This window comes from Sceloporus undulatus, chromosome 1 (assembly GCF_019175285.1).
Source record: "Sceloporus undulatus isolate JIND9_A2432 ecotype Alabama chromosome 1, SceUnd_v1.1, whole genome shotgun sequence".
In the NCBI taxonomy this organism is placed as follows: domain Eukaryota; kingdom Metazoa; phylum Chordata; class Lepidosauria; order Squamata; family Phrynosomatidae; genus Sceloporus; species Sceloporus undulatus.
Window position 1 is genome coordinate 175427030 of NC_056522.1, and position 11793 is coordinate 175438822.

Genomic DNA, 11793 nt, shown 5'->3' on the forward strand with positions numbered 1-11793 from the left:
TTGGTTTGTTGTTGAATGGTACTTTTATACGTTCGCTGTTGTACCACGTCAAGGTGACCAGATGTCCTCACTGCAAAGGAGGACAAGGCACAGCAAAATGTAGGGCATTCAAGAAAAATGTAAGACATTACTAAATAAAAGCTCATATAAATGTAAATTCAGAGAGCCAGTGCGTTGTAGTGGTTTGAGTGTTGGACTGTCACTCTGGAGACCAAGGTTTGATTCCAAGCTCAGCCATGGAAACCTGCTGGGTGACTTTGGGCAAGTCACACCCTCTCAGCCTCAGGAGAAGGCAGTGGCAAACCTTCTCTAAACAAACAGAGGAAAAGAGATGCCACCTCAACATTAGGAGAAACTTCCTGACAGTAAGAGCTGTTTAACAGTACAACTTACTCTCTTGGAGAGTGGTGGAGTCTCCTTCTTTGGAGGTCTTTAAAGAGAGGCTGGATGGCCATCTATTGTGGGTGCTTTGATTGTGTCTTCCTGCATGACAGGGTTTGGATTGGATGGCCCTGGAGGTCTATTCCAACTCTATGATTCTATTCTATGGGGCTTGACACACCACCCCAATCAGGCAGGCTGGTGCCGCCCGTTTTAACTCCTGACAGAGGCTGCACCAACCAAACACTGCGGCCTCCTTCAGAACTAAAAAGAACTCACTAAAAGCAGGCTCTTTTTAGTCTGCGCGGTGGGTCTGCCATGAGTGCGCTTATGGAGCACTCACACACCGCAATGATACATGCACGCCATCGCACCGTTTAGCTGCTGTGCCATGCTTGCATCATCACAGCAGGCCCCACGTGGATGGGGCTGCGCCATGATGGTGCCGTGGCCGCGCAGTAGAGCTCAGGAGCATGCAGTCGCTCTGCAACCCCTAGCCCTAAAATTGGCCCCAGACTTCTGCTTTTCGACAGTCTGTACTGGGCCTATGATTCTAAATCTGAAAAGTAACCTCATGATAGAATCACCTTAGGATAGTGGACCTCAAACTGTGCCCTTTAAGAGATTTTGGACCTCAGCTCCCAGAAACCCCAGCTATGTTGGCCAATATTCTGGGATTCTGGGAGCTGAAGTCCAAAATCCTTTAATCAAGGGCACAGTTTAGGGACCACTGTTATGATATCAAGGGTTCAGCAGTGGTCCCCAAACTGTGCCCTTTAAGTAAGAGACTTTGGACTTCAGTTCCCAGAAGCCTCAGCCATTTTGACCAACAGCCTGGGATTCTGGGAGCTGAAGTCCCTAAAAATCCCTTAATAAAGAGCACAGTTTGGGAGTCCCAATGCTCAAAATTGGAGGACGTTATGAACTTCCTCCCGGACAGAAGCCTGAAATGGAGGACCCTGGACGTGACCCCAAGGCTTTTCAATGGCAGCTGCTACTAGGGCCAGCAGGGGGCGCCCTAGGCCTGGCTCAGCGGCCTGGCCTAAAATGGCGGCTCCTGCTGCGGAAGCCTCCAAGCCTTTCCTTGGGCTCTTGAATGGCGTCGCCCAGGCCGCCTATTACGGCAACAAGGAGATCACGGAGGAGCTGCTGAGGGAGCAGCTCTACCCGGACATGGCCCCGCAGGAGTTCGCCGCCCTGCGAGCCAAGGCCGCCGGCCTCCTCAAGGTGAGGGATGGGAGACTCTGGCTACATCCGCACTAGAGAGATAACCCGGTTTGGCAGCGCTTTTAGTCTTTGTTTGGCTCATTGCTATGGAATTCTGGGAGTTGGAGTCTGTTGTGGGCCCACAACAAACTCCAACTCCCAGAATTCCATAGACTTTTTACCACATTACTGCACTACCCTCTTATAGTGCTGCTCTACTACTTTCACTGCTCTGTTTGCATCCCGTTGCATTATGGGTCTTGTAGTCCAGTGAAGCCAATAGCTCTCAGGCTGAGAATTCTAAATGGTCCCTCCTTGAACTGCAAATCCCAGCATGCAACAGGAGGCAGCCAGAGCAGTTCAAGTGGTAGAGCAGCACTATAAATTCAGTAATGCTGAAGAGATGGTGTGAGTGGGAGGAAGCCCAGTAGGAAGAGAGAAAGGGGGGCCCTGGTTTTAAAAACATACAAATTTTACACGCGCGCGCACACACACACACACACACACATGTTTAAAACCTTTAATTTAAAAAAATATTGTTAAATCTTCTTTGGAAACATCACACTGTACCCAATTTTCACTTAACCACACGAAACAATATGTAGAGAGATCTTGTAGCACCTTTGAGACCAACTGAAAGAAAGAAGTTGGCAGCATGAGCTTCCCTAGACTACAGTCTTAGATGCATCTGAGGAAGCAGACTGGCATCTGCAAAAGGTCATTCTGCCAGCTTCTTTCTGTCAGTCTCAAAGGTGCCACAAGATCTCGCCACATGCTGACTTTACAGACTATATCTTGGAATCCTTCCACATGAAACAATGTGCATATAAATACATTCATCTGTGTGTATGATTTTGTACTTTAAAGGTATGATTTTAACTTTGCTGGTTGTTTATGTTGCAACTATTGCCATTACAATCAGTGATACATGGGAATTACTATTAATGAGTAACATTAGTACAAAAATATGACTAAGGATTCTGGATGGTGTGGTATGGGAAGAGTTGAATGGGGGGATGAAACCATGAGTTATGGCACTGGGAGATGCTGACCTTAGTGACGCCACTGCTGGCACCACTGAGCAGTGCTGCCTGGAAAGAGAAAGAAGAAAAGCAAGCTCTCCTGCCGGTGCCCACTTGCCATCCCTTTGGGACTGGCAGAGTCGACTGCGCCATGGCTGACTCCGGAAGGCTTTGAATTGTTAACATTTTCAGCTCAAGAATTCCAGCACTCCAAACTCACCCTTGGAAACCTACAAGGTGTCCTTGGGCAAGTCATGCTCTCTCAGCCTCAGAGAGAGGTAGTGGCAGTCCCCCTCACCATGATAGGTTTTCCTTAGAGCCGCCAGAAATCAGAAACGAAGGCACATAACAAATTCCATAACACCTTTCCTGTGGCTCCTTTATGAACGTATAGACTATCAGCATTGCCATGCTGCAGAAATGAAGCAGTTTGACACTACTTTAACAGTTATGGCTCCATCCTGTGAAATACTGGGGTGTGTAGTTCGGTGAGGTATTGAGTCCGGTCTGTCCAAGAGCTCTGGTGCCTCGCCACACTATAAATCCCAGGATTCTTTAGGATAGTGTCATGGCAGTTAAAGTGATTTCAAGCTATTTTATTTCTGCAGTTTGGATGCATCCTAGGAAAGACATATAAACATTAGAGCCACAGTTTCATGAAATGGAACAAGACTGGAGCATATGCACAAGTAGGGGCAGTGAAAAACAAAGCAGCGATAATTGGCAATTATCTTCTTGGCTTTCATTTAATGTCAGTAGAGGGAAACAAATCTAAATCTGATTGAGTCCTAAACAGAAAAGATCAGAGTAATTGTAGTTCATCAGTTTCATATAGAAGTCTCCCACTAAGATTCTTTTGCGTGGGTGGATGTAACTTTCAAGGCAGCAGCAATGATTCCTGCAATGTTTTCACACTGTTTTTTAATGGTCAGATTTGTATCCTTTTATTTTTTAGCATGGAGACTGATCTATGAAAGGATGGTAAATATCACTTTAGATTTAGAGACAAACATGCACTGCCTTCTCTTGGCTACGCACAGTGCATGAAAGCAGCCACTGCCTTTGTTCAGTTGCCCACCATCTCTTGAGAGTAAAAGTAAGAAGTTGCTGCAATACGTTCACACCCTTCTGCCAGGGACGTAGCCAAGGGAGGGGGGTTTTCTTGGGGTCCGGACCCCCCCTTCCATTAGAAAAATGAATGGTGCATGCTGCTGCGTTGCCGCGCCCAAGCCCCATTATAATGGTGGCATTAGTCTGGAACTCCCTTCCTAAAATCCTGGCTACGTCCCTGCTTCCACACTGTTTGGGTCCCCCTGCAACGCTCTCCCTGCCGCCCTGCGCCATCCTGGATGGGAATGGGGGACAAGCACAATGTGGAGGAAAGCAAGAGGGTGCTAGTGCACATGGGGGGGGTGAGAGGGTGCGGGTATATGTGGGGGCAGCGTGGGGGGCAGGGGCATGTGTGCAGATGACTCCATGTACTGAAGAAATTGTACAAGGTGCCCCAAAAATACAATTTCATGGATTTCAAAATGAATGTTGATATATGAATAGACAATCTGGTTTTTGAAAGGTAAAATGCCTCATACTATTTTTTTTCTCCCAGTGCAGACCATAATTACCAGTAATTTCCCTAATTCAATTATCACTTGGGACAATTTCACTTTCAGTCTCTAGATGGCAGTACGAAATCAATTTTAGTGTAACTGAGCTTCCCAGTACACTTCTACCTGCATATTTGGGGCTTTGACTTTTGCGGGTTTGAATATTCGTGGATTTTATTAATATGTTGTCTCTAGGAATATCTAGGTCTTCCAGTTCAACTTTAACCAAAAATCGCACTGAAGGACCTAGAGATTCCTAGAGAGAACACTCTGCTAGGCCTTTGTAGCTCCTCCAGTGCAATTCTGTGGTCAATGTCTGGCAGATGTTGACCACAGAGTTGCACTGGAAGACCTAGACATTCCTAAAGAGGTGTTCTCTCATGTAAAAACAGTGTTTCCACATTCATCCTAATATCCCTTTGATAGTAGCAGCTGATGGGCTGGTACTAATCTGCTTCTGGTTTTTGCAGAGAGAATGGAGCTTCTACATGTTCTTCCAATTATGTAGTCTGATTTCTATATTGGCCATCAGGTGATATCCATTATATAGTTGCCTGAAGAATATGTTTGCAATAAATAAACTGTTAGCTTTACAAGATTCAGTCAGCTGTTCACCATAATTTCTTTATCCTCGACCAAATTTATTATTATATTTATTTGCATCCCAATCTTTTCCCAGAACCAGGACCCAGAGTGGCTCAACATATTTTTAAAAAACCCCAATTCAGTTAAAAACAAAGAAATGCATTAAAAAGGAATGATTACAATATTAAAATAGATAGCTATTAAAGCAACAAAATATACTTTTAAAAGATAAAACTGTTTAAAACACTTGAAAATTAAACAACACCCCAAGCCTGTCTCCTAATTGACATACTCTCTGACCTTGGGTTCTCAGACTCTGTTCTCGACTGGTTTAGATCTTACTTGTCTGGCAGATCTTTTGCAGTAGTTGCAGGGGGTCTGACTTCTTCTCCTGTTCCCTTATCTGTTGGAGTTCCCCAGGGCTCTGTTCTGGGTCCCCTTCTGTTTTCTCTCTACACACTGTCCTTAGGAAAACTCATTAGCTCTTTTGGCTTTTCCTACCATCTGTATGCCGATGACACCCAGCTGTATCTTTCCGCCCCTGACCTTTCTCCAAGGCTTGAACAGCAAGTCTCATCTTGCCTTACAGCTGTCTCACAGTGGATGCGCCATCGGCGTTTGAAGCTCAACATGTCCAAGACAGAGCTTCTTGTCTTTCCTCCTAAGCCCAACCTTCAACACTCCTTTTCTGTCTCTGTGGACAACATTTCCATTCAACCAGTCCAGCAAGCCCGCAGTCTTGGCTTTATCTTTGACTCTTCTCTGTCGTGTATCCCTCAGATCCAGACCACAGCCAAGGCTTGTAGATTCTTTTTGTACAATATTGCCAAAATCCGACCATATCTCACTGCCTCTACTGCCAAGATCCTGGTCCATGCCCTAGTGATCTCACGACTGGATTACTGTAATGTCCTCCTGGCTGGGCTTCCTTTTTCTCACCTCCGTCCTTTAATCTCTGTCCAGCATTCAGCTGCACGCATTATCACTTCCACCCTCCGCTCTGACCACATCTCTCCTGTGTTGGCATCCCTTCACTGGCTCCCTCTCCCTTTCCGCATTCAGTATAAGCTCCTGCTGTCGACATTCAAAGCCCTCCATGGACTGGCCCCTCCTTACTTATCAGACCTTCTTTCTCCTCACCTTCCCACCAGGGCCCTCCGTTCTGGTAGTCAAGGTCTGCTGTCTCAGCCCAGGATTTCCTCTGCCCCATCCCGGATTCGCCCCTTTTCACTTGCTGCCCCTCACTCCTGGAACCTTCTTCCTCCACAAGCAAGAGCCATCACTTCTTTAACCAGCTTCAAAACGGAGCTGAAAACCATCCTATTCAGAGAAGCCTTCCCAGGCATCGCATAATTGTCGCTTACTATCTGATGTTCTGTTGTTGGCTGTTTATCGATCCATTTCCTGTATTCCTATGTACTGTATATGTATTATCCTACTTGTGATTATGTATTTTCCCTGGATAATGATTAACCATCCATTATGAAGCCTTGCCCTCCCTCCAGTCCATCTGCCTTGGTCCAGGCCTCGGAGGTTGAGAGGAACTGCTGGACCTCTTACCCTTTCTCGTCACCACTCCCTTCTCCTTCTGTATCATGTCTTTTTTAGATTGTAAGCCTGAGGGCAGGGAACCGTCTAACTAAAAAGATTGCATGTACAGCGCTGTGTAAATTTACAGCGCTTCATAAATAAAGGTTAATAATAATAATAATAATAATAAGCCGGTCCTTTACAAACATTCTGTTTTAAAAGCCTGTCTTAAAAGGTAGGTCTTAGCCTGTCAGTGGAAGGCCAACAAGGAAGGAGCCATTCCCTGTCTGCGGAAGGCCAACAAGGAAGGAGCCATTCTGGTCTCCCTGTGAAGGGAATTCTATAGTCTAGGGGCAGCCACTGAGAAGGCCCTCTCTCACATCCCTACCAACCATGCTTGTGATGGTGGGGAGACGGAGAGAAAGGCCACTCCAGAGGATCTCAGAGCCTGGGTCTTCATACAGGGAAGTACGGTCTGCCAAATAGCCTGCACCTGAGCAATATAGCTCTTTGAATTGTGCCAGAAAACAAACTGGCAGCCAATGGAGTTGTTTCAACAGGGGCATTGTGTGGTCTCTGGAACCTGCCCCAGTTAACAACCTGGCTACAGCTCTTTCGGCCAGCTGAAGTTTCCGAACACTCTTCAAAGGCAGCCCCATGTAGAGCAGGATATAACCAAGGCACATACCACTGAAGTCACCAGTGGACATAGTATACCAGGTGACACATGACCAAATCAGAATAGAGTGGCACTATTATTTCCCTTGATCTAGACACTTTGCTTCTATTGATTCAGCCAAGAAGAACATTGGCTTTTTCAGCTGCCACATCACAGCGTTGGCTCATGTTCAGCATGTGGTCCACTAAGACTCCTAGATCTTTTTCACATATACTGTTGTCAAGTCAGGTGTCCCCCATCCTATAACTGTACATTTAATGTTTTTCTGCCCAACTGTAGTACCTTACATTTCTCCCTGTTTAAATTCATTGTATTAGTTTTGGCCCAACTTTCTAATCTATTAAGGTCATTTTGAATTTTGACTGTCTTCTCTGGGGTATTAACTAAATGTAAAGATAAAGGTTTCCTCTTTGACAAGGTTGTCAAGTCATGTCTGACTGTAGGGGCAGCACTCATCTCTGTTACTAAGCCAAAGAGGTAGAGTTGTGAAAGATGACTTTAATCATGTGGCCAGCATGACTGCATAGAACACTGTTACCTTCACACTGAAGTGGTACCTACTTATTTTCATGCAATTTTACATGCTTTTAAACAGGAGTAAAAAATATGAAATGTCATGCTCACTAAAAACCTTAGCCGTGTTTCTGCAGCTAATAACACTCCAGGAAGCATCCTGGAAATGCACTTAAATGTGTAAAGGCACAGGGTTCCATATGCTTTGCCTCTGATGACAATAGTGTTCTTGGAAGTAGTATTTTGATTGGAAGCATCCTCTTTATAGAACTAATAGGGCTTCCCAGAGTTCTCTTCATTTGGGAAAATGGTGCACATACTGTAATTCTGTTTTTTAGGAGGGAATGCATGAAGAGAAGAGATCTGTGCAAATGCAATGGGATAAGCTTGGAGGCTCCAGAATGCATGGGGACTTTTTTTGTCAATCCCTGACTGGTTTATTTTGAACTGGATACTTCCTGTGACGCCATTCACACAAATTGTCATGCCCTGCTACTTTGTTTTTACAATGCTGAAAAATTTGGTCTTCGCCACAAACCTGGCCAGCTCACTGTTTGCGTACCTTCAGAGCAGCTATAAACAAATGTAATACCATTGATCCCAGAACAAATATCTGAGTGGCCACACATTATAGCCTTCATTGTGAGAATTGTCAGTTTATTCCTACTTCCTACTTCCTGTTCTTTTCATAGAAACATAGACTCATAGAGTTGGAAGAGACTACAAGGGCCATCCAGTCCACCCCCTGCCATGCAGGAAATCACAATAAAAGGACCTCTGACAGATGGCCATCCAGCCTTTGTTTAAAGACCTCCAAAGAAGGACACTCCACTACATTCTGAGGGAGTGTGTGCCACTGTCGAACAGCCCTTACTGTCAGGAAGTTCCTCCTAATGTTGAGGTGGAATCTATTTTCCTGTAGCTTGCATCCATTATTCCGTGTCCTGTACTCAGGAGCAGCAGAAAACAAGTTTGCTCCATTCTGAATATGACACCCCTTCAGATACTTAAACAGGGCTATCATATCACCTATTAACCATCTCTTCTCCAGGCTAAGCCTATCCAGCTCCTTAGCTCTCTCCTCTTATGACTGTTTTTGCCTGATATATAAAATGAGCTGGTCATGTATTGCATTTCAGCTAAGACCTTTGAAGCCATTCTATGTATTTATTTCTTCTTTGGATTTCATAGGAATGAACAGGGAAAACCACCTTTGACTATGGTGGGCCCTTGGTATCCAGTAGGGTTTGGTTCCAGGATCCACCCCCACCCCCATGGATTCCAAAATCTGTGAATGCTCAAGTCCCATCAAATACCATGGCATAGTAAAATCATACTATCATAGAATTTGAAGAGACCTCAAGGGCCACCCAGTCTGACCTCTTGCCATGCAGGAACACACAATCAAAGCACCACAATAAATGCCCACCCAGTCTCTGTTTAAAAACCTCCAAAGAAGGAGACTCCACCACTCTCTGAGGGTCTGTGTTCCACGTTCAAACAGCTCTTACTGTCAGGAAGTTCTTCCTGATGTTTATGTGGAATCTCTTTTTCTATAGTTTGCATCCATTGCTCCGTGTCCTACTCTTTGCAGCAGCAGAAAACAACCTTGCACCATCCTCAATATGACATCCCTTCAAATATTTAAACAGAGCTATCATATCACCTCTTAACCTTCTCTTCTCCAGGCTAAACATTCCCAGCCTCCTAAGTCGTTCCTCATAGGGCATGACTTCTAGACCTTTCACCATTTTGATCACCCTCCTCTGGACATGCTGCAACTTGTCAACATCATGTATGTTTTACTTGCTGTTGTACACCGCTGTGATCCCTGGAATAGCGGTATAGAAATAAATTAAATTATTAATTAATTATTATCATTTTTGAATTGTGGTGCCCACAACTGGCCACAGTATACCAGGTGAGGCTTGACCAATGCAGAATAGACTGGTACTATTACTTCCCTTGATATAGCCACTATTTTTCTATTGATTCAGCCTAGGATTGCATTGGCTTTTTTAGCTGCCACACAACACAGTAGCTATAACCTTTCAGATGCTTTTGGACAGAAGCTCTTCTAACACATCATTGCTGACTGGGATGACTAGGACTGATGGCATCTATAGGCTGAAAACATTGGAAGAGCCATATTTGCCCATCCCTACTTTGGATCATTTTTCTAGTTGATGTCTTGTCTCAAAATAAAGCCATATCACATATTTATAATTAAGACAGCAAAGGCCCAAGGAAGCAAAATGACTGCTGTTGTCTTCTCACAAACATTTACCTCTATGAGCAAAAGCAGAAGTTGTCTCTTTTTGGGGGCTGCATATTACTCATCTGTGCCTATTCAGATGTGACTGGATTATCACAGGAATGGAAAATCACTGTGAACATCAAAAGGTACAAGGCCATCCAACATGAATGAATCTTTAGCCTTTTTCATGTTGTGGGTGTTTCTACTTAACCAAGTGTAGAGCAAGTCAGCAATAGAGACAGGATATAGTTCGAAGGTATTTGATTCAACATGATTGATGTAGATATGTTTCTGGCCGTTGTTGGATGGTAGAGCCCCTGGGAACCATATGTATTCTACTTTGTAATAAAACAGCTGCAAAAGAAAGCTTTACAAATGACAGAGACAATGAATTAATTAACTGCAGCTTTTAAAAACAGTTTCATAGACAGAATGGCCTATGAGGGTTTTAAAAAAACTGTTCAGGAATAGTAGTGATAGTGGGACCAGTAGTGAGCTGACATATTTTGTGAGTTTAGGAATGGGTCAAAAGAAGATTTGAACAGCCAGAATACGTCTATTCTAATTAGATACATGCATACTTAATATTACAAACTTTAATGTGTTATAATTCATATCCTCTCTGTAGCTATGGTATGACTTGGTTATATAACAATGGTTGCTACAAAATTAAACGGCAATGCGTCAGCAGATCATCTTGGCTCTTGAAAGTGGAAACTTATACCTAGACGGAAGAGGCTTGGAAACATGAGGGCAAAGAACTATTTGAAATCAAAAAGGCTGGGAAGCAGAGTTGCTAAGAGGCTTCCAATTTAGAGGTTGCTCTTGGGTTTGAAATGTATTGCCATCAGTTTGTGGCATTTTACCATATTCTTCCTTGAGAAATTTGGAAGACAGTGGGTGTACTGTGACCCTGGGTGAGGAGGACCCTGTGGGTCACACAGTATATATATACCCACTCTCTTCCAGGTTAGCATTCTCTGAAGATGCCAGTCACAGATGCTGGCGAAACATCAGGAAGAAACTCTTCTAGAACATGGCCACATAGCCTGAAAAACCCACAAAAAACTATGGATGCCGGCCATGAAAGCCTTTGACTTCACATTTTAAAAAATGTTTGACATTTTTAATGTTCATTAACTCGTGATTAAGTCTACATGGTGCATGTTTCTGTTTTCTTGAGCCTTTTGCAAATAGGTTCATTATGAACACACAGCTCAAGTCAGTGGAAAGCTGGTCTATTAAGTTGCCGCACTATTTGGTTTAATAGAAAATAATTTATATCTAGTGTTCTGGTACCTAATTCAATTTGAGGCCTTGTACGTAATGTACCATGCCAATTAACCATCTAACCTGTTAATGTCTACTAATCAAGGAAAGAAATTAAAATCACATCAAGAACCCTCTGCTGATGTAAGGAACAACATTTAAGACTATTAATAGTTGTCTTGCTGGCTCACACCAAAGATCTTCTCTGGAAGCACACAAACAAGGCACATTGCAGATTTCACATGCAAGCTGCCTTCTAGCTCTAGCATTTTCTGTGAATGATGTTGGGTTGTCTGTTCAATACTTGTACAATGGAATAGTGAGTTTAGCTGCATAGACTCCATAGTTGCATAGACATATAAATCCACCACTGACAGTCATGCAAGGTTCTGGTGAAGCTGGAAGTAACTACAGTATTCTTGTTTTTGTTCTGTGCCTTCCTAGAATCATAGAATCATAGAGTTGGAAGAGACCAAAAGGGCCATCCAGTCCAACCCCCTGCCATGCAGGAAATCTCAATCACAGCATACCTGACAGATGGCCATCCAGCCTCTGTTTAAATACCTCCAAAGAATAATAATAATAATATTTTTTATTTATAGACCGCTATTCCGCAGTGATCATAGCGGTGTACAATAAAATTCCAAAACAATACAAAAAATTGCAAGGCCTCTCTCCCCCTCAAGATGGTGGTTGGAGGAGGACACTCCACTACATTTTGAGGGAGTGTGTGCCACTGTCGAACAG

General features: G+C 43.9%; 1 protein-coding gene across 5 annotated transcripts in view; it reads left to right on the forward strand.

Annotated features, from left to right (window-relative positions):
* The first annotated feature begins 1394 nt into the window (after nt 1–1394).
* Nucleotides 1395–11793, forward strand: part of COMMD1 (copper metabolism domain containing 1) — a 102575-nt gene continuing 92176 nt past the window's right edge. For all 5 annotated transcript variants that reach the window (XR_006101399.1, XM_042445387.1, XM_042445389.1 and 2 more), the window contains exon 1: nt 1395–1608. Coding sequence is in view for 4 of the 5 variants with exons in the window: in XM_042445387.1 (XP_042301321.1) it covers nt 1429–1608 (180 nt within the window). In the remaining variant the exon portion in view is untranslated. The remainder of the gene's footprint in view (nt 1609–11793) is intronic.